This window comes from Battus philenor, unplaced genomic scaffold (genome assembly GCF_028537555.1).
Source record: "Battus philenor isolate CCGP_79_NKW_IND1 unplaced genomic scaffold, ilBatPhil1.0.hap1 SCAF_18, whole genome shotgun sequence".
Classification (NCBI taxonomy): Eukaryota; Metazoa; Arthropoda; class Insecta; order Lepidoptera; family Papilionidae; genus Battus; species Battus philenor.
Window position 1 is genome coordinate 5457682 of NW_027181680.1, and position 27491 is coordinate 5485172.

Consider the following 27491-nt stretch of genomic DNA (forward strand, 5'->3'; position numbering starts at 1 on the left):
TTCAACTCATAATCATCACTACTCCAGCAGTAAGCCTCCGCTATAGATTTCTGATAGGGCCGGCTGGAAGGGGGCCTGAATCCAGTGTCTTCCGACGAACTCAACAAGGTGGCCTGTCCACCTCGGGATTGGTCATCCTACGCCGCGCTTGCTGGTCCGTAGTCTTTACTTCAGAATTTTAAGATCCTAACAGCCATCAGTTCTGCTCGCTATGTAGTCTTCCCGCTGCCACTTTTACTTAATTTTAATCAGCTGTATTATGTAGATTTCATTCAATAGTCTACAAATCACCTCATTCCTGATAAAATCTAATCTCGTAAAAAAATCTCGACTATGTCTGTTTCTTTTCCTTGAGCCACTTCTAAGCCTGGAATAATTTTAAATTACTAAGATTATATTTAAGGTAAAAAATAGTTAGTTTCATATTTTATATTTCTTAAAAAAATACATGATAACTTATTGACAAGCACGGTTTGTCTATGACAACGCGGTTTTAAGTTAAAGTACAAAATCTTGGCCTGTACTGCGATTGTCACAACGCTCGATTTATGTGTTAACTGGCGGGTATTTGAGATAAACTAATTTACATCAGCCACAACACCCCTTCAATAGCATATAATTCGTGTTTGCCGCCGCAATTACTGAAAGCATCCAGTGAAATACATACAAGAGCTGGTGCTATTATATAATGTTATGAGTGAGGTAAAAAATAATACTAAAATTATGTTATAAAAATGGTTATTTACCACAAACGATCCGAATTTGGTTATTCAAATGCCATTATAAGAATGATAAATATGATACAAGTTTCTATCAAATTGAACTCTTCTGGATTTTTTCTCATGACGTAAACGAGTATTAAGGTATAAAGAAGGCTTTGTAACTAAATAGACGACAAGTAATATTTGAAGAATATCACATGCAAATTATGCATTCCCAGAACAATAAATTCGTTTTTTTTTAATATGATGATAGTTTGAGGCAATGACACATTTTAACAATCAAATATTTTTACATATTCGCTTTATATATTAATATACATTATAAGAAAACTAATTTAAGAGTAAGAAGTCATGAAGAAAATCCTTAGTAACAAGGTCAAATAAATATAATCGAAATATTTATAAGAAAAGCCGTACAAAGAAAGAAGTCATTGAAAGTGGCGCTAGGAAGTTTTTATTGTCATACGTAATTAAGTATCACAATTGTAATCAAAACAAGACAAAGCCATAATCTGAAGTTTTGCTATAACAATAGCGTTCTCACAGGGAATACGTGACGCGGAATGATCGCACAAATCGAAGAGAAAATATTGTTATGATTAAACTACAAATACTGGTTTATACTTAGCACATTTGTGAGTAAAAGCTTTAAAGATTTTACGACTACTTGATTAATCTTTTTGAAATTCTCTATTGGAATGCGGCAAACCAAAAACTTGTCACAGTATTAAGTCAGCAGGGATAAAATGCAAGGAATGAAGCAAACAATAATTAATTTTAATTTTTCGTTTACCTATTTTCTTTCTAATTTTACAATAAATATTATTTCTGAAACCACTGATTTCGGATTGACTGAACCCTATATTAATTAACAACAAACGAATTATACACTCACACCTTCGAAACTTTTACTCTTATTTCCAATCATCCTGTAGAAATAATATATTTCGCATATTTAATTAATCATCCTATACATAAACATTGAGCACAGATGAGTAAAACTAGAACGAAAAGCTATATTTAGCAATAATAATTTTCGCAAGACTAAATTAATAAATAATTCTGTATGTCTACACAAAAGTATATTAATTTTATAACTTTTCTAAATGTCTTAAAGTTTAATGAAAGATTTTACAATATGAAAGTTTTGTATTGTTAAGATTTAATAATGTCATACGATCATATGATTAGTCTTTAAACATAATTTAGTCTCAATCTAAGATTAATGTTCGCTGTTAATAAGCCTCAGCAAATGCTTTTTATTTAAGCCAAAGAAAATGAACACCTCATAAAACAACAGAATTATTCTGGTAATTCATCTATGTGCCTGAGGGCGGACTTCGTGAAATAAAATAAAAATGTTCCGTTATCATATTCTTTATATTTTAAAAGACAATACGGTATTAAGGCAGGAAGAATTCCGATGGCTGAAAAAGCACTTAATCAGACTTATATATACATCGTTGGACCTCCGATGTAAGGACTACGGCCTGAGGCAAAAACGTTTATACTCGCCCATTGTATAATTTAAAAATACCTAACCCAATATTTACTTAAATAAAAATACACACGTATCTATCACTAAAAGAAATAACTGTTTTGTATGTTATAATATTTTTATAAAAACAAATAACGGTCTATAAGATCTTACAATTTTCTGTTGCTAATTAATACAAAAAAAATCGATATTAATCGCTATTGAATAAGTAGAAACAAAACATATTCCATTTGTTAAAGTTCTAAGGCGTTTTCTGTGTAAAATGAAATGTTTTTTTTTAATTGTTATTACTGTGATAATTTGACCTTTAAATGCAATTTAAAAATTAAAAGAAGACGATTGTTTATATTAACAATATTCGACGGAGTTATGTTGTTGTTCGACAATATACGTATACGAATTGTGTTGTATTAGCAAAAATTTTAAAATCCGCTATTCAAGAAAATAGGAGTCACAGATAAGATAAATACAAATTACACTTTTTCAAAATAGTGTCTTAAAGAATCATTCACTATTCTACTGTCACATGTTCATTATATTTTTTAATAAAAATTATGCTTCTTTAAAAGATCCCTAGTTAAAAAATTAACCCGATTAAAAAAATAAATAAACACAAACATAAAACATTAGTGTACAATATACGATATTTTAGGTAACGTTATCTTAACACAACACAAATTTAAGTTGTTTTAGGCTTAATACCCAACAATCTCGGACTGATACTAAATATTTTAATTAGAAACAGTTATTAAGGACACCGTATTAACATGAATAAATCGCTTCAATCTTGACATGTAATAACACTTGTTTACAATAACCACATTAATCATTCTTTTAATTTAAATATTCAATTGGGATTATAACTAATCTCTGACTCGGCGTTAAATGTGCTGACATTAGCTGAAAGGACTTATGCAAGAAATGGATTGGATTCTTTCTCTAACGCAAAGAAAACAGTTAGTTTCTTAGTATTTATATTATCTAGGTGTCAAAGATGGTGAATAATGGTTAGTAATGTATGGTGAGATGGTGAGTAATATGCAGCTTTTGCCTGTAGTGAAATTTTAATTGGTATAAATTTTACAATACGTTCTCCACAGGAAAGAAATAACATACCATTCTTAAACCGCCCTTCGTAAGCAACAGAAAGGGACGGATGATTGTACGAGATGTCGACAATTGTGAAGAAATTTTGAGATTCGTTTACATTTGACTATTTTTATAAAAGATGTGGAAGTAACAATTACGTGTCATAGTCTGTATTTTTAATTTAATTACAGTCGAATGTCATCACGTTACGTACAAACTACAAAAGAGCTACGGTGATGATATGAGAAATGTAAATTTCTTGATTATTTAAACACACAACATTGAAAGAATGCATTCACATATATATATATATATATATATATATATATACAGTGTGAATGCATGCATATATATATATATAATGCAATGTATATATATATATAAATATATATATATATATATATATATATATATATATATATATATATTGTGTGTGTGTATATATATCCCGCAGCTCGTTACCACTCAACTTTTTGTTGTGCATTTTGTGAAATTATGTCTCTTCAGAAAACAAATCGTTAAAAAATAAAACATCTTGAACAACATTAACTCTTACTCAAACAAACAATTTTTTTTAAAAATCGTGTGAATGAACTTAAAACTTAGCAGTCGACATTGTAAACTTTATTCGGATTAACAATGGCCGTGTCGTGCTCACCACGAATGCCTTTCACCGATGCAACGGCTCCATCGTCAATCTGTTATTGCGCCGCAACAAGGGCTTGCCAGGTAACCTATAATTTTGTAATCACAACTTCAAGACTTAGTTTATTAAGGGTTTTGTTATGATATAGGCCAGGTATCGCCTTTTAACTTTCAAAAATATGTAATTTAATTTCGTTCACGTTGTAACCTTCTTTTTTTTTAAAAAATCTATTAATACAATTCATTATTTTCTTTCATTTTTTTCACCATTTTTAAAATATTTAATGTGTTTTTAATACATTATAATTTTCGCGGATCTTAAATAAAAAATCATTATTACTAATTTTCACACTCATTGAAATATGTAATTTGTCCATGACACTGACAAAATTCTCTTGATTTTAAGCTGATGCGGACAAAATTTCGACATTACTTATGACATAGTTGAATACATTTATTTGCTCAAATTATATATATATATATATATATATATATATATATAAATATTTACCATTATACCTTAGGTTTTATCGTAGATATTTCATAAAAACATCTAAGTAGAACAAGAAACTAGGCAACCTATTTATGTGTATTTGTTAAAACAAATTTAATATTAGTGTCAATAAGTTTAAACAAATTTACTAGGTACTTTAGGATTATCCTAGGCGCAAATGTTGCCGACAATTATCAACAAACCAAACCAAAAATTACCTCCTCTTATTTCATTATACAAATATCATTGAAATGTCGGCTTTTCATTTATGCATACTAAAAAGAATTTCTACTTGCGCCCGGCAAACTGAAAAGTAACATTTTATTACTAATGTGACCAATGAATATAGAATTTGTTTCACTATAGTTTATAAAAAATTGTTGAACATGAATTGTTGTGTCATTGTTGAACTTACAATATTATCAGAAAGTGCAAATAAGATATATTGAATAAATTAGTTCAGCGAGGAGTGAATTCATCGTTAAAAGTCGTCATAGCATAACAAGACTTTGCCAACAATATCAAACTTCAGGGCATCGAAAATAAGAAACTCAAACTTTATAGTAGTTACTGGATACAGCGTAACGAAGGGCGCTTAGAACTTGAGAATCCATGGGTAGCATTATTTTTATATGTAAGACATTTTTTGCGAGATTTATTTACTGCTTTTTATTATAGATAATCAATGCTACGTTTTAAAAATAGTTATTTAATCTCTAGAAAAACATGGCTGTGGAACAAATAGTCTTATTCGTGCGGAATAATACTAATAAAATTGTGCAATGAGTTTGTAATTTGAAGTCATCATAAATAATTTAATTCTTAAATGTTTTCATGTAAACCTGTTTATTGTATTGTATAGTGTCTAAAGATATGAAAGGTAGTCATTGTCATATACTCAAAAGGAAATAAACACTTATAACACTACAAACAAACAAGAACGTAAGCGAGTTCTTTTTATCCGATACATGATCAATATATTACTTGTTAGTCACCGCTCTTATCAACTTATTTCTTTGAAACATTATGTATCATGTTGAAAAATCTTAAATTCTCCAAATGTAATTTCCGAGTAGCAAACAATAAAGCCCAGAACAAAGAACGCGCGACAGAATGGGGCAGGCCATGCGCGTGCACAGGTAAGAAAAGTTTAGCCATCTTTACCTACCTACCTTTAGTGTACTGGGCCGACGCCACCGCAAGCGAGCCGAGCAACAGCGCGGCAAGGAAACCCCTCTCTCCCCCGCGCGCGAACATTTTACTAATTCAACTTTATTGCAACTTTAAACACGCCACTAATGTAAAAACTTGTCACAGGCCTCGATAGAGCACTCTGAAAGTCTTGGGATCTCACAAAACACGCACACTATCACAGAATTCAAACGCACATCCATTTGAAAAATGTTCGTTTATCCGATAAAGGTAACCGCTTCGCACGAGTCGTGGGACGAAGCGTACAGGTAAAGTGAGTAAGACTATTAAGTTTCAATAACTTAAAACTACTTATTTAGGGCGTTCTAAGTTAACTAATATGTATAGGCCACGTCCGTCGCGGTAGTTCTGCCTAATTGAACGTTTAAAAACTTCACATATTTTCGTAAAACAACTTCGAAGTACGGAGCGAACAGCAACGTGACGGGTGACACGACCGCCTCGCGCATCGTTCGCGGCAGACTAGCGTGAAGTGAGCTAACAATCAACAAGTTGCGATCGCGCGCGAGGCGGTCCGTTGCAGCCGGAGCATGCGCCATCCGCTTCTATGTTCATACTTGACTAAAGCAACAAAACGAGCAAAAGAACTCTCTTGCCGCGCTCCCATAGCCCGTCTTGGCAGGCGAACCCGACTCTTTTATAACCCGTTTGTTTTCGCGCAAACAACCAATCCTAGAAAACATCGAAATCTCACCTTGGAAGGGGCGCCAACAGGCTAACAGCCGCTTATTATCGTGACAGTATTAGATCTACAATTCCACCCAGGCACATCAGTTTTCACTTCAGATGAACTAACTAGCAAACATAACATATGGAACGCTTCAGGATCTAATACTAATAAAAAATGGCAAAATATTCTGCCAGTTTTGAATAATCTATTGATGGCATCGCCGCTTTGAATAAGCTGACTAGGTACCCTGAAGTTAACATAAATAATCTAAAACCAAGGAAAGCCCATGGGGTGGACGGCTTAGCAAAAAATGTGTAGAAGCCCGGGAAACAACCGAATGGCCAACAGGAGAAATGTTGATATCCAAAGCGATCTTAACCTCCCCCCGATTTCGGAGTTTTTCGGAGAGGCGTTGAGAAGGTTCTTCAAAGAAGCCGAATATCAGCCAAATAAATCAGTGGCCACTGCAGCTATCGACAACCGGATGTAGTTAACCCTCCCATAACAAAGGGTTGGCTACGCCACGCAATCCCGTCACATGACGTGCCTGAAGGGGATCAAGCGTCACTCCCCAAGAGTAGGGAGGCCCACACCAACAGTTATTACACGGACCAGACAGGTCCATGGAAGTTAGCCGCTAGGAAGAAGAAAACAAAGAAAACTTTATGACGACAAGCTATAACAGCAGGGCAACATGACGGCGTGAACTACACACCAAGGACTGCTCCTCCCAACAACACCCGGAGGGAACAAACGTAATAATGTGTCTGTCACACAGACGCGCCGCATAACATCCGATTGGCGCAAAAAGTGGGTAAGGTATTCAGTAGGAGATCAATACTTTAGCCTGCTGACGTCCGATCCGAACCCTGGAGGATGAAATAGTAACAACAAACATCAATTCACAGATTGAGCACAAAACGAAACCAAGTTCTTATTGACAAGGATGTGTGTTTTATGGGTATCAAATGAAAGGGCTATATTAGTAAAACACGATGATTATGTCAAAATTTAAAATTCTAGATGGACGCTGTTCCAATATGGCGGACTAGGTACATAATTTTCCACAACCACCACAATGGGTATGAAAAAACCGTTTAATTCAAAAGTTTTTTAAATGTATTTATTGTAAATAATTTAGCGAAAATTATAACGAAAAACTAATAGGTACAAAATTTGTACGTTTTATTTATTTTAATTTTTAACAATTTACATAACAAGCTTTGGACTGTATTAAAGACTGATCTTCTCTACAACCGGTAGGATCCTCAACTAACTTCTGCTGCTCCTGTAAATATAGTACACAGTTTTAATAAAATTACTGTTGTCTCCAATTTACCAATATGGAAACACTTTATTAGGGCTACTCGTTGCCACGGTTATATCCATAAAAAAATTACCAAAATATCTAAAAACAACCTATATACTCATTACGATTAAAATAGAAATATGGGAGTTCATTTAAATTATGTCTTCGTATAAAAAAGTAACGTAACTGTAGTTTCTATAGCAATGGCACAGATAATGTGAGGTAGACTACGCGAAGACAAACATCTTTAATAAATAATGCCAAGCGAACTGCGAGCCCAGCATATATTTTATACAAAAACAATTCGTGTCTTCGTGTCTTTTTACGTGACCCTTTATTTATCTCAGAAGGAATAAATAAAGCTTACTTTTATTTTGAGGGCTTGAAATATTTTCACTTCTATTCATTTATACACGAGTTATACGAAGTGTGTATAACATCGTTAATATTTACAGCAACATATGCATTTCCGAAAAAAATTAGTGACCTTTTAATCGTTGTAAACATTCTAATATTGATAAAATTTAAGGTCTGAACGTTTTATATATCATCTCAAAAATACAGAATGTTTAGGTAAAGGTGTAAAAGCTTTCAAAAGGTGAATTTATAACTCATTTGCTGCCAATTAATACAAGATGCACACTATCAAAAATATTTGTAAGAAATAATAGGGCAATGATAATATAGTAAACTAGTACGTTTTCTCAATTCGGATTATTACATATTAAAATTAATTATTGTTAACTATCTCTCCCTGCAGACTTTGTACTGCCAGCTCATACGCCTGACACATTCCTATAGAAAAAAATATTTCGTCTTAATAAATATTACAAATATTGATACTAATATTTACATACTGAATATCTATTGGTGTATGTATTATCCAATCTTAACCGAGTTCTTATTTGGGTGCCGTGACCACAATAACCCTGGTCTGGCTCACACTGGGACCATTCATACCACTCGCTGATAGTGCACTCCCCTTTTACAGAACGTAGAGATCTAGACTCTAACAATCTTAGTTCTTCTGCAAGACCCCTAAAATAAGTAATTACATATGTATTTACAGTTACATATATTATTAATTTATTATTTTCAGAAACCTGACATCTACGTTTAATAATAACAAAAATTAATTATAAGAAGTCCATTCAAAAGTTTTCACAGATTTAAAAAATACATTGTTATGTTGTTAAGTCATAGTTGTTGTTTACATCTTTCTGTGGACTTATTATTGTAATTTAAGTTGAAAATTCTTATTAAATTTTAAATTAAGCTTTATGTTTCTTTTATAGTATAGAAAATTTTATAATATAGAAATCTTTTATAATATAGAGAAATATGCTATAATGACCTGTCTAACAATATTTGAGTGACTATAGCACCAAACACGAAACACCAGCTAGAGATTAATTTTTACGAAAGTGAAATAATGTTAGTTATATTAAAAATCATATCTGGTATTGATTCGCCTAGTATATTTGTTATTGAAACCAAAATGTGTATAAAGGAACTCGATATAATTGTATGAAAGATAAAAAAATAATAACTAGTATGTTAAAAATAATAATACGTACCTATTGTATGTTTTGTTTCTTTAACATAACATTATGTTTCTTTAATATTTATATTTTATTTGTGATTAAAAAAATGCATATCGTTTTTTCGAATAGCCTATAAATGTTAAGGTTGATGACATAAGCACAAAAACTAGAAACATTAGCTAAATTAGAGATACTGCCATCTATTATTATCAAGCGGCACTAGCTTAGGCAACCTGTTTTCTTAGACGTTAAAACCGTTAAATCAAAATTGTTTTAAACCTTCAAACTTTCAAATGTACAATTAAGTGATGCAAGTATTATGATTGTATTGAATTTTTAGTATTAATGGTATCAATGATACGTGTTAGTTTAACATAAATAAAACTTCTTTCCTTACGCTTCTTGTTCGATTTGTTCTTCTGTTTCACTTTTATTTTCTGAAATATTTTATTAAATATATTACCGACGATGTATCGCTGGGTGTAACTCAAATAAACATCTTAAACTAATATTATTTTTAATTGTTATTACATATTGTACAAATGTGCTCAAACATCGCATGATCAAATTTTTTATAAAACTATTTGCATTAAACTTTAAAATGTAACTGAATGAATAAATTATATTATTTTATGATACCTTCACCATCGTCATAGCAGTTAGGTCCTTTAATAGGATAAATAGCGAGTCTTTTCACATAGATATAAGCGAATGGTTTCAAGTTGTTTAAGTTCATCTGATAGAAAGGAGACTCGCTGTTAAATGAACCTATTTCCACCCTGTCGATGTTGTCTATTGGATTTGTCACTGATTTTGGAGACTGTAAAAAAATAAATTAAAGTGTTTAATGAAGTTTTTTTTTACTAAAATGTTGCCACGACACATGTATAAACCCATAAATACCTCATACGAGACCCCGTCCATTGTGCCGGCGTCCCATGGGTATAAAGGCATTTCGTGTTCTTTCAACCATCCAAACGGGGTGCAGAGCTCAAACCTCGATGCTCCTAAGAACCAATCAGGAGATGGTTTCATTGCCACAGCGATGGAGAACATATGGTGTGTGCTGTCAGCTCTGAATAGAGCGTGGGATGGTTCGAACATCTCAGGGTGATGACGACGCTTGCCTCTGATAAGTGTCCTCGTGCCTCCCGTTGGGGACATCTAAAAGTTGATTATAATTATTGATTTTACACAGATAGCCCATTTTGAATATCTCTGCGTGAGGCTAATGACCAGTATTGGATTTCTTAAGGATAAAATTATGATGGTGTTTACTAAATAATTCATAGCTAGATTCATGATACACAAAGACATTTATGTTGATTCCTGATGACGTGAAACTACAACTATACCGTTATCCAGAATCCAGTCCTATTACAGTGTGAAAGTAGATTTTTTGAAGTTTGAGTGTCCAGAATAAAAATCCGTCTGAGTTTGTTGTGGAACTATCGTAGCTTTAAATTGAAGAATACTATTATTGGGAGTTCAATTTGATTCTAGTTTCCTAAAATTTTAAATTCTTCTCATGACGTATACAAGTAGCAAATGACTGTAAATTACCTTTTTTGGATATAATTATAAATAAATGAATATATAAATTATTAACTAATTGTACCATTTAAATATAGAATTTAATATTACAATAAATAGTTTATTTAATAATTGATACTGTTATGAAATTCAAACTCGTAATGATTTTGCACCTAATCTCGTAAATGTTTTCGCCAGTAAAACCAAAAATTACACTTGGCTGAAGGATGTTTTAGCTAGTTTATTGACTATTTTATGACCGCAGTTTGTTACTAAGAAACTTGAAAGAATATTTTATTCGCGAGGACCGAATCGGAATTCGTTTCGCTAGTTCTGTGAGAACTAGAAGCGAAATGAACCAGACAGTACTTTGTAGGAGTTCAAATCAGGAATTGCAATAAAGTTTGCATTTTGTGCGTCTATTCGCGTGTATTGTAAAAGCAGGAAATTTAATATTTTGGCTTATTACGCTACGGAACAGAAGTGATATTTGATTGCGAAGTTGCATATCGTGTTCCAATATCGATTTGAAGATGAAGATAGGCATTTAGAGTAGCAATTGCACTACAATATGAGTTTTTGAGTAATATAGTACATTCGTATTTATAGAAATATTAATTAAATAAATTCGGAGAGTAGTATATGCGTAGATGAACGAAAGTAATCGACATAATCCAACGCATTGACAAGTTGAAGAGTTATAGGGCTGACCAGAAAGCGTGCAGAACAGATGTCCGTTGGACTTTAAGTTTCTTGACATGAGACCGCGAACTGGCAAGCACAGCGTTAAAGGACGCTTCTTAAAGGTTCTTTTAAGCATCTATAGGGGAAGCTTATGTTCAGTTGTGGACGTCCTTTGCTTGAAATGACGATGATGATAAAATATATACTTAGACGATAAAAAATAACAACTTTTATTTTATTGAACCAAGTTCGTTGGTAAACTCTTCACTTACAAACAGATAGGCATAATCAGTAATTTTATAAAAAAAAAACTGATTATGTAAATGATCAGGTAAAAAGCACAGGGTGCGTACATTGTTAATAATATCTCTCTCTATCACGCTTATGTTTGCTTCTTCAGCGAGCATTTTTAGCCCTGCACTGGCTGGTGTTCCGTGTTGCCACAGGGTAAAATCGTACCCGTGGGATGCGCCTATCATGTGGCTGTAGCCGTTCTCATCAGGCTTGCTTGGATAGTGACGTGGATGGGAGAGTCTGGACCAGCGCCCTCTGAATATTATCTGTAAAACAAAGATAATAGATAAAATAAAAATTATTGCGTTATGGATTGTGCTGAAAATAAAATATTATTTATTTTTAAATTATTCAGATGTAAGTTAGAACTTTTAAATCATTATGTATATGAAATTGCATCTGGACTTTTTATAATCTTCGTCTTAGTAAGATATGTTACAACAAACATACTACATAGTTGCAGTGTGTATGTTTAACCTTATATGTGTATTGAATAAGGCCGTGAAAAAAGGCCTGATAGTGTATTTTTTCTATTTTCGCGGAGGAAATAAAAGCAGGCAATGTACATTTTTCGTGTATTGAATATATGCTTTTTACGGTACATTATAATCTGATACTACAATTATGGCATTCTCACACGAACGCTACAACTTATTAAAGATATAAACGTGTCATCTTTTAAAAATATTACTTTACCATAAATAGCGAGGCTCTTTGTCTGGGTAAATTATAAATAATTGAAATCGATTTGATTGTGTTATATTTCAAGATAACTTTGATTATCAGAAGACGCTGGATACAGACCGCATCATTCCAGTCTTATCGAAAAACTATGGGAGAGGTTTTTGACTACCTGTGGATGTCCTATCTTTCATGATACTCACTAGACAACTACTAGTCCTAAGGAAGCACGTACAATAAATATGCAAATATTATTCACAATTCTGAAATATAATCTTATTTAATTATAAATCCTTATTTGTTACAATACAATTAAAGATATAGAAGTACTTTTTTAATGATAAATCAAGGTTTATTTATTGAAAATGACATTACATACGCGTACAAAAAAACTTCGTCGTTCGCCTAATACAAAGGAAATTAAAATGGAAATGATCAAGTTATAAATGGCGCCATTGTTATGGAATCGCAAATTCAATTTGTAATATATCTTCTTGTTTTTTTTTTATCGGCGGCGCGGCCTAGTGGCCAGACACGAATCAAGGATTCGATGTGCGTGCGAGTAGAACATTTATACGTATTTTTAAAAATACAAAAATTTAGATCAATATTTGTACAAATTATGCCTTGTGATATTCATAACTTGTTGGCAACAATGTCTGCGATGAAAAATGTTGTTCTCTTTTTACTAATACTTAATTTTATTTGTCAAATTATAATGTTCAAAAGATTATATAGGAGATAAACATGCCTGGGACTAGTATAATACTGATTTTCACAACAAATAGACGATTTACAATGGGAAATTACTGTTGCTGTTGTTTACTGTTACTATCGAGTTCTTTGTTAGGTTGTTTTTGATGGAATCAACATTCTGAACCTGGCAGAACTCTATGTATAAATACAAATTTAAATGTGTGTTAAATAAACATCTAGACTTTTTAAATTACTCAGTGTAGCTTATTTGAAAGAATAAATATTACTTGCATTGTTTCAATGTATATTAGAAATATTTGTAACACATATTTTTACCTCATAACGAGCTTCGCTCTTAAGTTGACAGGAGTCGGTGGCTGGATAAGGAGCGCTGTCGAGTGGCTTTCTATCGTCTTTTTTTAGCAAGATGGTCAAATCTTCTTCTGTGTACCACATCTCCTGGTTCTCAGCGACAGTGGCACGAAGTCTAATACTTGGCTTTGGACTGTTTTTAGGTGACACCCAGTGTATCTAATAGAAGCAAAAGAAAATTCATTAGCTTTTCTTAAAATATATATGGGAACCAGCACTTTATTTTGGCGTACACTGCAAAGGTTATGTAAGTTTCGTGTCTAGGTTTTAATTTTCGTGACGTAAAAAACATATGCAACTATAACGTTTAATTTTAAAATTTTAGATGAAAAAGTACTTTCATTACATTCTATCGTAATCTTGTAACAATTATTAGTAATCATCCACAACTCTATATTTTTACTTACCACTATATTCAATAACAAGTATCGGTTCATTACTTGAAGTTACTGTTAAAGGAGCTTTAGTGGAATCATTTATAACTTGGGCTTAGTAAAGGGAGTCTGGTCGGTGGAGGTCAACACCAATATATTACAAGCAGGCCTCCTGCTATGCGAATCGTGGGCACTAAGCGCAATGAGCATGACTCCTGAATCCATGGAATGCTGAACAGTCACGCCTTTAATAACGGACTTGATTCGCTATAAAAATTCTCGGTGTGTGTGTATCCTTTTTAAGATTGACGGAATACGCTGATTGCAGATTTCCTATCGGTCTTATTACAATATATTTGGCCTATGTCCAGCAGTGAACGTTCTGCGGCTGAAATGATGGTGACCATTATTCCCTACCAGAAAACCCATAGTGGTTCTGAGATAGAGTGAGTAGAGAAAAGTGTAGTATATCATTTATAAAGTGTTAATATTTATTATTTATATATTAGCAGTCTGTAAGAAATAGCGTATTGGAATTTTTCGTAATAATATTTTATTTTAAAGTTAAACTTTATTGTACCTCGACATTTTCCTTATCGGAATTATCAGCACTTTCAACGGAGTTAAAACATTTTTCACTGTAGCGCGATTGTTGGTTACTTGCTAATGTTTTAAGACTTCCGACGTCCACAGGAAGCTGATCGAATTCATGGATGCTGTTGTCTACGTCGGGATCTTCGACCGTTATCATGAACCATCGGAATGGCCTTGTTTTGTTTGTTGTTTCGAGTATTACTGGATTTGAAGAAATTAAAAAAAATACATTTAGAACATATTTGAATAGTTTATTATTTGCATCAATCATTTTGACTTCGTTATAGATTTTGCCAATAGATCAGAAACGAGGCCTCCGGACACACAAGGTAGAAACTGGTGCTGTAGTTTTTTTCAGAGTGTAATTAGATAATTTAGCAAAGTAGCCCAGGCTCGGCCCTCTTGGGTGCCTTTATGTCGAAATGCTTAGCGATTATTATCGTCGGGTGACAGCGCAAGCTGAGGTTTTGTCGTGGGGATCCATCAACCTGGCCATTCTATGGAGCGACAGCCAAAGCAATTTAAGACCTCGGCGGCCTTTCAAAATAAATAGTGCCGTGGCCCGAGCCGTGGCTGCTCCAGGACCCTCTGAGCTTCGCTACCCCAAAAGAGGTCAGGCTAGACGCCTCCTGCACTATGCCACTTTGAATCCGCCAAACCTCCTTTTGCCATTTGGGCAGCAGTAATAGTCCAGACGAAAAAAAATATCAATTTTAAAAAAATAAGACATGCACCGAGAAAGAAAGCCTTATCTTCTAAAAATAAACTAATATACAAATACAATTATTTCTTAATTTGTAAAATTTTGGTCAAATAATTAAAGAAGTCAACACGCCTGATTAAATAAATTAGCAAAGTACACAAAAATGTTTTTAGTTTATAATACTCACAAACATATGTTTGATCCGGCCAGTACACATTTTTGGTGTCATTGTCTCTTCTCAAAACAGACAGCTTGAATAAACCTTTATTCTCGGTAGGTTCTGACGTCGCAGCTTGAGGTGGAGTCTGATCGCATTTTCCTATTTGCCCATTGACTTTGTATGCTACGGCCAACAATATCACAAGCTTTATAAAACTGTAACAAATAAGTTTTGTCTTTGGTAACTTTAACAGTCTAAAGAATGGTTTTTGGGGAATATGTTCAATCTCTTTTATTATATCACAAACATTTTACCCTTCGATATCAATCGTAAACAAGACAAATTAGTAAAGATTAGCTTCTGAATTAATTTGCAATATTTCGTTATTGATTGAATAAAACTTTAATACCAACAATGATCAATATTATTTCGTCGTCACTTCGCCTATAAACGCCCATGATACGCAGAGGATGTTGCTGATCCGTCTTCTGGAAACTTGTTAGTCAGCATAGTATAGCAGCAAAAAAGTGTGAAGTATATAAGATTGTATCCCGATAATCGACCCTACAACCTACGACCTACGATCGCAAGTCTCAGTCCTGTACCGCAGGGTACCACTGCTCAATATTATCCAAACGAACTAAGACTCATTTAGTCATTATTTATCTGTGTAGGTTTTACAAAAATGGTAGTAGCGGATCGAGTTGAGGAGGTATAGCGTCCACTACGTTTTTTTGTTTTGAACATTTTTTTAAAGTGTATAAACAAAATACCCTTTTTATTGGCAAATTGTGAACGTAGAGCAAGTAAACTTAAATTTTCCGCAGTACAGCTATGAGGAAAATTTATATAACCTTATTTATTTTCTATTTCTGCTGCTACGTAATATTTAATTTTGTTTATTACGGGGAGTTATGCGTACGTAGTTACATAACACAAAATAATTTCATCGCGCCATGTAATTAAGGAAAGCGCGTAATTTTATTGAGAGAAAATCAATAATCCGAGAGTACTCACAAAGATCCCCCCGATACAAGTTTAGATTAGTTTGGAGATTCCACTTCATTTGGTTTGTTTGCTGAAGCGGTAATGGACGAAGCAAGTTAGACTTACACCGGATTTGAATTGCCGACCGCCGGTTCAAATCCTGCAGTCCTATACAGAGTTTACAATGATTGTGTTTCACTTCTCTAAATTCTATTATCTATACTCTATAATATTTCAACCTATTAACATACTTTCAGGTTAATTTATTCAGTGCTTACTTTTATTTAGTTTCGTACAAAGCTATGTAGTTATTATTATAGTATTGTTACAGCACATATTATATATAAGCATTATATAAATATTTTGTGTTATGAGTAATATTTAATATGGATGTACATATTTTCATTAAATTTTATCGGTCGTTGTCCGCCGGCGCTATTCTTCCTGATTAATAAAGTCCATTCAATGAATGTATGGAAAAAATGGATTTTGCCATAGAACCGCTCCTTGTATTTCATTTGATGTACATAATAAATAAGTAAATTAAGCTTATTAGTGGTGAGGCAAGCGCAGCGTAGCAAACCGCCTCTAACTTCCAGCAGAAGATGTCATACGGCTGAAATGACGTATATGATAATTAGTGGTACGGCTTCTCATATTAGAGATTGTATTTGTAGCTATATTACAAAGAAATAAGTTTTAGTAATACAAACGAAGACAAAAATATACCAAAAGAAAGATGTGTCATTTCTCAGTAAATTTCTAAATACGATTGAGTTAATACCGCACACAGTTAACAAGAAAACTAACACGTCTCAATTTACAATCTGAAAGTAATCAGGTCATACAAGCAACAGATTATAAAAAACACACAGTTCTCCTTAACAATATGCCACTGTATTCAAACTTTTTAAACATGATTAATTTTACAGTGGAACTTGCTCATAAAGCCCGCAAAGTGAAAAATCCAGTAGAGCTGACCCAGATTCCATTTTAATATACGACACTTTTCGGCGAACTGAAGTGGATAGCGGGCCTATTCGTACCTCAGGTAATAATAATTTATGCATAGAAATATAACAGTCTCTTTGAACTTGACGGCGGCTTCAAAACCTGGCCAGCCAATTGCAAAAAGCCTATAAAGAATGTACAAGCGCTATATTATCTGTATTATATCAGGTAATATATCACTATATCAGCTGTTATAGAGGTGTAAAGTTCAATAAAAGTTCTCACTCGCTTGTGAAGAAAAATGTAGTAAAATAATCATACATAATTCAACACACATCTTTCATTTAGAAATTATATATCATTGAATAAAGCCAAGAACGTAAAAAACTTTTTAATGTTACAGTAAGACTACATGATGATGTTTTCTAGAACCTTAGGTTTATACCAAAGTTTATTAATAAATATTAAGTTTTCTTTTATTTCTTAATATAATATATCACTATATATTACTATTCTTTTAACCACATAAGTTATTATAAATGATATCACTATATCGTTTAAAATAACTTATGTGGTTAAAAGAATAGTAATAATTATGTTTCGCTGAAGTCTTTATAGACGGTGATTGTGCTATTTTAAAAACTTTTAATCGTTGTTGGTCTCTTTTTTTTAGACAACATCATCATCATTTCTACCGTGCGACTTTCTCAGCTGGACATACCTACCTTACAGTTTTCCATAAGGACCTATAGGAAGCGACCCGCGTCTGGCGCCATCCGACCACCTTTAAAAGTTTTTTTCTACACCTTTTGGATGGACATCCTGCTCTGCGATTGCTCGTATTTACAATTTTATTGAATGCTTGTTCAGAGATCTTAAAAATTGGCCCTGGGATAAATCTACTATGATCGAATTAATTGTTTTTATACGTCAATAGCATTTTTCAATTTTTATCTTATTTACACGCAAAAAAAACTTTAAGATATTTTAGAAATTACGTTCTTAAAACGTCTCACGCTGATATCTGCAGGGCATTACGCCGCGGCCTAAATTCACAATAGCGTCACCGAAGTATACTGAAGTCTTTTGTATTTTGAACTAAATGAAATTCTATTTTTCGTTGTTTAATCTACTGTTCAACAACCTAACTGTTTATTGAATGAATTGGCATATAATGAGATGGTTTTATAACTTTTTCACATATAAAAAAGGCAGTCGTTATTGTCCCTACGATATATATTGACTTGTTAATAATTATGAGAAAAGACATGTAGAACTATTGCCCCTCACTGGTAACACACTAATGTATGTTGGATGAAGTATACAAAATAATGTATGTAAGTTACACTGTAACATGGTCTCTCACTGGAATCATTGTCAAGCAAGTCATGGCCTATGCTCGGGATTTCTCTACAAGATCGAATCAGCAAAGAGGAGATCCGTAAGCAAACAAAAGTAATCGATATAGTCCAACGGAAGGTAGGCAGGTAGAACAGCTCCGTTGGAGACTTAAGGTTCTGTAGAGGAGACCACGGACTGGCACAGCGTTTTTAGGATTGTCAAAAGATGCTGGATTATCGTTTACAACTAGACTTATTGGAAATCTAGAAGCGAGGCCCATGTCTAGTACTGAACTGAATAGAGAGATAAAATTCCTCAGATTCATTAAAGTTTTTCGGAGTTGGAATCACAAAGGAGCTTTATTTTTACCAGTTTATAGTAAGAATCTAATTTTTACTTTTGAAGAGCACGGTTAGTACTTAAAAATCTCATTTGTGAAGGAGACGAACGCAAACAAAACTGAGCAGGGTTTTGTTCGCCATAAGCTTGGATACGGGTAGAGTCGCATTGTTATGGGCAAGGCGTACCACCTGCTATTAGATGCCTTGTTTACTTTATTACTACATTATATAAAGAAGAAAAATAAGAGTTCATAAATTATTTCCACAGCTGTTTTACCATAAATTAATTCATGAAAAAGACAATGATATTTACATGAGATTTCGTCTCGTTCTTCTAGTATTTACAATTGTACTTTTATATTTCAGTTAGAAAAAAATATTCACTGTTATATATTTAGAAAGAACCGTTCTAGTTTTTTTTTTATTATACGAAAGCATGTATCAATACTCATTTTTACCTTCTCCCTTTCTTCAATATTATATGTAATTTATAAATATCGTTCAACCTAACAAAATGGAAAGGTATAATATATGTACATAGACATCCTTCATTATATCTCAAAATATTTTTAACAGAAGAAAATATTTCTGATGCGATAGTAAACATACATGTTCAATACATACATAAAGTTTTCCTAAACTATTACAAATATAGGTTATACATAAATCAGAAAATACATTTTAACATTGTATCAAGTCTAAAAAATATTGTTAAGGATTTCTATATATGTGCAAGAATATTATCCAGAATTTTACATCAAGTTCTTTCCTACTTGTGTAGCCTTCGATAATTGTTTTCTTTCAAAACGTTAATTTAGAGAAACCTAACTGGTTTTAGTTACACTATCTAAAAACTATTTTATTTTTAATGGGAATGTTGAATTAATTCATTTTAATTAGATAAGTTTGTCGTAAGCAATATTAAAAGTGATAGATGAGTGGTTAGAACTGAGATTTGCAATCATTAATAAAGGTTCAATTTCCGGGATACAGTCTTACATATAATTCATCCTTTGTGTAACTATATAGGATTGCCACTACTCACGAAGAAGTTTCTAGTGGGCAGCAGCGTCCTCTGCATACTATTAAACTAAACAATCGCCAACCCGCCTGCCACACATTGCGATTATAGTATATTCCTCCATAGAAATCTGGACGAGACCTACACCCTGCAGTAGGCGTTTATAGGCTGAAACGATGACGAAGTAATATTTATAGCCCGCAAAAACCACCTTAATTATGTTTTATGTTTTCGCATATTCATTATCTATGCCGCATTCGTAGGACCTACACAAATGTCCGAAGGTTATCTTGTATATGCTCAAAAAATTACGCAGGTGAAATATATCAGAGGCTAAATTAATGTCTAAGCTATTTTGATCTAGTTCATTACGATTTTAAAATTAATATTGGCTGTTGGTTATTTAAACATGAAAACCTTAAATAAATAGAACTTTAAGCGAGATAGTTTCATACGTACGTTAGTAAATATGCATCTGTCATTATTCTTTTCCTGCCAACGAGAAAAAACAAAACTTATTTGAGCCACCAGTGCACTGTTTATGAATTTAGTTCGGGAAAGAAAAGTATAACTTGGGAATATTTCTTTTTAAATCGAATCTATTGGAATAAATTCAATATGAAGCAATCTTGTAGGTTATCGCGGCGTCAACTAAACGCGGTCTATGCTACTCAAAATAAACCGATGCTGAGTTTGGCTGGCAATGTGCCAGGCGAGGAGCGCCATATTGGCATTCTGTTGCGGGACGCGAACGACAGAATTATAAAACTAAAGAAGTTGTTTCATATTGTTTCTCCGTTTAATTCTAATTACGTAGAATATAATGGATTGGGACAGGGTAGTATTCTCTATAATCCAATTATATTAGTAACCGACCAAGAGGAGTTTTGACAGACACAGATCGGAATGTATAAACGCTTTTCGAGTGGAAGTCCAAAAGAAGGTTTCATGTTATCAGTAGCTTGATAGCCACCTTATGTTGTAAAATAAATGATTTATCAATTCAGATTGGCTCCTTCGGGAGTTGAGTTAGATACTCTAATGAGGGCTGTCTTTTAGTACCCGATCTCAGCTGTTAATTGTGTGTGCCAATTCGCATACGTCATTTGTCACAAAAAAGGACCTCTATTATTGGATAATACTTAAACTTAATGACATTTTTTTAACGTTAATATGTTAATAATTGTTTAACTTTGGATTTATATAACAAGAATAGTTCCACAAAACTTTAACATTCTAGCCACACAAAATTTTAATTTTGAAGTATATAACATCATGTACCAAAAATGTGACATGTAGAGAATAAATAATATTGTATAATGACATGTCGTTATTGTCGAGGACTAACATTTTTATTATTTTTTTTTATATAGTTATAATGGAATAGGCGTTTGTCATCCATCTCACCTGACGGAAAGTGTAAATGAAGGAAGGTGGCCCATCCAAAAGAAATATGTTCACTCTGTTCTTAAAGGCTCCAGAGTTCAACCCAAAGGAAAAATAGATCCAGGCAGGTCGTTCCAAATGTTGGTGACTCTCACCAAAACACGAGCTGTCTAACCGTTTAGTTCGACTTTTGGGTATATCAATAAAGTATGGATGAAACTTTTGCCTGCGCCTAGAAGTCCAATAAAGGAACGGAGATGGTTAAAAATAGTTTTCACTTATATAAAATTTTCCGCTTTTGTGGCTTTAATTATTTGACGTTGGGTGCTGTTAGCTTTTCTGGCTTTTTGAGTTCGTAGGATTCTGGCCTTTCGGATCCGAAGTCCTTGAGCTAATAACTTAAAAATAAATAGGTCATATGTGACGTTTTGCTTTATTAAATTCCTATCTGCTCGGTGATCGGAGAGAGACGTGAACCTCTTCTCAGGAGAAGAGCTTTCATATTGATTCGTCTAAACGTCTAAACGACAAATTGCTAATTCAAAGTTGAAGGCGTATTTTCTCGATTTCAAATATATTCACACAAATGATCGACTTATTTTTTATATTTCCTTTAATTATAAAGAGTTTTAAAATTATTGTCAACTCACTAATTCCAATAACTTATTATGGACACGTGTTAACTTTCATATTTATTTTCTGATGTTCAGTAGTGTCAGTCTCGAATTTAATCCAACTTAAGACTATCATGACGGGGGAAATCCCTGTGTTATGAAAACAAAATACTTTTTATACGAGTTACTTGAAAACGCGTAATATGAAAACTAGTTAAAAAGTGCCGCGTTAGTGGGGATTACTGTATTTCCTTTTTAAATTATATTATTCATAGAATCTTCTTTACGTATTAGGTCTGGGAAAAAGTATTTTAACAAATAGTATGTATAAGCTTGAAATAAAATATATTTGGCTGTACTATTTGTAACTGTTTTGATGACATTATTCATTAAAAAAGAAACAAGCTCGTAAAATTTTATTTCGTGCAAATTTTCGTTCGTTTTACTTTCTTTCAAAATGAGTGAGCCTGATGAAGAAAATTTTAAAATTTACCTTCAAAAAGGTAAAAAATGCAACGCAAGCTGCGAAAGAAATTGTGACGTTTATAGACCTAATGCAATATAAGTAAAATAAAAAAGTAGTAAAAAAGTATTAGTACTATTTCAATGACAAAGATGCACCTCGCTCTGGTTGATGTGCTACGGGTAAAATTGTCGCCATTTTTGAAAACGTGGACCAAAATCGGCTTGTCAATACTTACAATATAGCTGTCGAAATATGTGCTCATTTGTGATTCTTTATTGAAACGTTATGAAAGTGTTTAAAGAGATTGCTAACTAGTATACCCCGAGACTTTAACTAACTTGTATTTAGGTAACATTAGGAGTGATATATAGCTTATTATGCACATTTACCGCTGGGCAGAATCACTAATTCCTTTTTCTAGTATCAACAGCTAAAAAGACTAAAGCATGAAGTTGGGAGAAAACGGCTAGAATTAAATGTGATCTTTTGTCATGATAACTCTAGACCACGCACATATTTAGCCACACAGAAAAAAATAAAAGATCAGAAGTCTCCAAGCTTTCAGGACAACGGCATCATATCATAACTACATGGTTAAAAAAATTTAAATAAACTTTTTAAAATATGTTTCGTATGTTGAAATAAAATGCGAAGGAACCTTTTGCCAAATCTATTATAAATAAAGGCTAAAGATGGTTTATGTTGATAGTTGCTAAAAGCTGTATTAGAATGCAGTTGTTATTTACAAATTAATGAAATAAGATAATGTCATTTATTATCGGTATTAAACCATTACAATGAAAGCCGTACTATGTATAATAAGGTCAATTATCCAATTCTTTAAATGAGCGCATTGCGAAATAAAGTACCGATTTTTTTATTTCAATAAAACCTATTCAAGCAAGGTAGGGGTTATTTAGTGATTGGCCTCTGCGCAATTAGGGCAATACCAGCTTATTTGAATAATATTTGTATTGCCGGCATTTTCAGCGCCTGCCGTCCTCCCACTCCCGCGAGTGCTCTAAAGTGTTCAGATCGTTTCACAACCGACTGATTACAATTTCAAATTAGACAATCGCCTGGGATCCGTGTAATTAAATATGCATTCCTAGTTACGTATTAGGATGTTTATTTAATATTTCAGAAGTAGATTTGTATGTTTCGTAGAACATAAAAAACTTCTTTTGTGTTAATTTATACCTTACTCTTAATTTTATATCGTCGTTTGGCTGTATCCTTATGTACTTGTAGCAATTAAAGGAATTGGCAAATTCATAGGTCTTCAACGAGCCATGGCGAGGGCTATAATCGGGATTACTTTAAGTGATTGAATTAGGAAAGAGGAGATCTGTGTACGAATGAAAGGCAGTTGGTAGGCCACATAACGCCCAGAAAATATGGCCGCAGGGGCTTAAAGGTTTTGAACTGATGAACACAAAGTAGAAAGACGACCTTCTTAAGACGCTGGATGCAGGTCACTTACAACCGGTCATTTTGGAAATTTATTGAGAGGATCTATTTCCAGCTGTAGATGTCCTGCAGCTGAAATGATGATGATGATGACGTCAGTCCGGTTTCCGTACAAGAAAACTCCATGACCAAAATGATGTCCTTTTTTCTTTCCATGAAAATAGATATGATAACAATTCTATGCTCAGTTTAATAAACTTGCCATTTATTTTCTATGTGTCAAGATACATCGTGTCACATCAGGCACACGGATTTGTTTGTTTGTGCGAATATTTACAGCCCATATTCCGAGCTCTGCGGGTGTTGTAAATACTTAGGAATACACCATAAAAATGTCAATTGTTTGTTTTGAAAATATCCAAACAAAGGTTTGTTTAGGAAGATGGCAAATGACGTATTTATTATTTTATAATTACATGTTATTAGTTATTTATTTGGATTATCATTGGCGGCTATAATAGTAATAATCTGTATTACAGCCGGCAATGCCCTTCTTCTCAAGCAGCGGAATATAATTAGATAATACATTTATATGCAGAATATGGTAATTATCATTATCATGTCATCCGTTGGACGCCAACAGTAAGGCTTTTTGCCGACAATGACCGACTTTGCGATTCCCGCATCCAGCGATTTTCAGTGACTTTAACGATGTCATCATTCCACCTAGTAGAAGGCCTACCCACGCCGCCTTTACTGGTTCGTGGTCACCACTCGAGAACCTTTCGGCAGCAACCGCCTACGGCTTCACGAGCGATATGCCTCGCCCACTGTCACTACCACTAGGCATTACATAAAGAAAATAATTTAAATGCAAGGAAATAATTGTACTTCTGTTATAACATTAACGATAATGCAAAATAATGCGTATTTATGTGTGTAAAGTGTTGCAAAGTATTTGCTGCAACATCATAATTTTCCGTAAAAATCCAATTTCGTATAGATGTGATTTTAATTTCTCTTTGCAACAACTATGTATTAAACTACAATAAAATTTTTTTTGTTTCTTATTAACAATTACACACCAAATCTATTGCATATTAATTTTCGTAACGTATTAACGTTATAAAAGAAATGTTAATTTAAAAATTTATAAAAAAGTTAAAATTGCATACGGGTCCGTAGAAAGTTAAAATATTTAAAGATAAATGTAAATAAAGTTAGGTGGAAGAGTAGCTGGGGTTTGAAAATATACACTTCGTATTCCCTGGAGGTAGAGCGCCTCTTGCACTTTATGCTTTTGAATTCTAACCTCTTTAAGTAGAAAAGCCAATGCGCATTCTCAGTTCAACACGTAACGCATCCTCTTTAAAATAGCAAGGCGTGATTTATTTACTCTATTTTTGTTTCTTTTATGAAATCTACATTAACAAATAGAAAATAAAACGACAACTAGACTTCGGTTTAACTGATTTACTGGTCTAACCAAAGGCTTATTTTTTCTTGTATATTCGGTTCTCTAAATCGTGTCTCTAATACGAAACCGTATGATTTTTATTCTAAGTGGAATTACGGTCAACTGCGAGTCTAAATAAATCGAATATTTGCAATGACTTGGTTTAAATAGGACGTGACTAATTTATAATACCAGTCCGTTTTCGATATTAAAAATGTATTATATACGTCAATAAGCTGTCTGTGTTTTTAATTAGTCAAAAATATATATAACATGTTACACATTCTCCAGTCATTGTATCTCTAACATCACGCCTTCGTATCCTAGATTATTTAGGTCAGTGGATCGTAAAAAATATTGGACATACGAAAGCATGCATGAGTGTTCCGTGTTACGTTAACTTATTGCTGTCAAGGCCACCTGGATTTGCTGAATTTATCTGTCATCTTGTTAAGTGATATTTGCCTTATAATGCAACTAGTTTCAACGCTCTGGAATTTAGAACACAACGCGGCTTGCGCACTTCAATTTGGAGGTAAAAGTGGAACCATCCAGATCCTGCCAGGAGAAAGAACCAGTGCTTAATATCATTGTACACTGCAAACGTATTGTCGTATAATAAGCAAAGAGATTCCGTTTAATAAGATATTTACAGTGCAAAAGTGTCCTCGGGACAAACGGGCAGACAAGAGTCATTAAAAATGTCTTTAAGACTTACCGTTTCATTTGTAGAACGGGGACTAAGCAGTGCTATTGCGTCATTAGTGCGAATCTGCCCCACATGGCTCTGCATTAAAATTCAGCGCTTTTTAAAACAAATCTTTCTGACCCAACGATGCATATAATAATAACCATAGACGAATATAATAAAATATATAATATTTACTTTATGAATGATTATAAGAAAACATGTGTAAACAAAACTTAAAATGAAAGAAACATAGCATTTAATATATAATATTGGCAAGCTCGCAATTGCACAACGAGCCATGAAAAGAACTGAACGCGGGATTTTTCTCCGAGATCAAATCAGAGACAAGGCGATCAGCAGACGAGCGAAAGTAACCGACGTAGCCCAGTGGAATTGGCATGGAATTTAACACATATATATGAAAGTTTTATTTAAGGAACGCACGTCGTTTCCTGGCGCAAATTTTTATTGGACAGGCATACAGGCATTCTCAAATTGTAATGTAGTAATGCTCATCTTCTTTTTATCGCTATATATGTATCGCGGTAACCCAGCAAGTATGAGCGACTAATGTATAGAACAAAGAACTGTATTTATTATGAATATATTTCATGACACTATCACCAACTCATTACTAGTATCTTACCTTGAATGTAATATATCTTCTTTTCAGTCGTTTGCTCTTGCTAGAGCATATGTCATGTTCACGATTTCCAATAATCTCCCTCTCTGATGCACGCGTAGATTTAGAGGTGATTTCGCAGAGGCCTTCCGAACTATTAAGTATTATATTTCAAAGCTGGCTATCTTTAGTCAATCTACCCTGAATCACAACTCTTTATTTAGTGCCGCCTTTTTTTCGCATAACGGGGATAAAATATTATATATCTATGTATACATAACATCTTCTGTTTAAATAAATTGTATTCTGATAACCTAATATTATCCCCTGTTTGCAAAAGGGTAACAGAAGCAAAGGAGCACAGGGAATGCGACATGGGAAAAAAATAACTCTAAGAAAATAACAAATTAGGTAAAGTGACAGCCAGACACATAAATCAAATAAACAAATAGCAGCGGGGTGAAACGAAGTTTGGAATTATAATATTATTCCCTTCATCTTTGCAATGGATGAATTATGTTCGTTGGACAGTCATATTCAAAAATACTTTACGGCTACCATGGTATCGTACTTATTATATTTACAAGTGGAAGGTCCGGAGTTAGTGACCGCTTGGTAAAAGTGATGTCCGTTGGCAGTGAAACTAGTAAAGTAATTAGATCTACCATCTTATACATCAAGGTCACGAGTGAAAACCCGGTGTAGTTAATTACTTAGTCTAGGATAAAGTAATGATATTTTCTGGTTTACGTCTTGATGATGATGGCTTCTCTTTAAGCACATACTCACATATGCATGTCCTTCTCAACCTCCTACGGCAGATGAAGTCTTTGGTCGATTTATTCGACCGTGATAGATGGTGCGACTCTGTTTTCTCTGAAAGAGCAGTGCATCGCGAATGCACTGCTCTTTCAGAGTATATACACATGTAC

At 33.4% G+C, this 27491-nt stretch overlaps 2 protein-coding genes across 2 annotated transcripts in view; both read right to left on the reverse strand.

Moving 5' to 3' along the window:
- The window catches only part of shg (shotgun), a 276010-nt gene extending 269903 nt beyond the window's left edge, over window positions 1–6107 (reverse strand). The window contains exon 1 of the mRNA XM_068763776.1: window positions 5620–6107. Coding sequence (XP_068619877.1) covers window positions 5620–5704 — 85 coding nt within the window. The 5' untranslated portion in view covers window positions 5705–6107. The remainder of the gene's footprint in view (window positions 1–5619) is intronic.
- A 1423-nt stretch (window positions 6108–7530) lies between these two features.
- Window positions 7531–20547, reverse strand: LOC137920458 (spondin-2-like). The gene is made up of 10 exons (XM_068763825.1): window positions 20374–20547; window positions 15301–15488; window positions 14397–14611; window positions 13407–13601; window positions 11753–11959; window positions 10086–10346; window positions 9822–10002; window positions 9580–9619; window positions 8496–8676; window positions 7531–7617 (listed from the first exon to the last, which is right to left on the reverse strand). The coding sequence occupies exons 1-10, from the start codon at window positions 20394–20396 to the stop codon at window positions 7531–7533; spliced, it is 1578 nt and encodes a 525-aa protein (XP_068619926.1). The 5' UTR covers window positions 20397–20547.
- Window positions 20548–27491: the final 6944 nt, after the last annotated feature.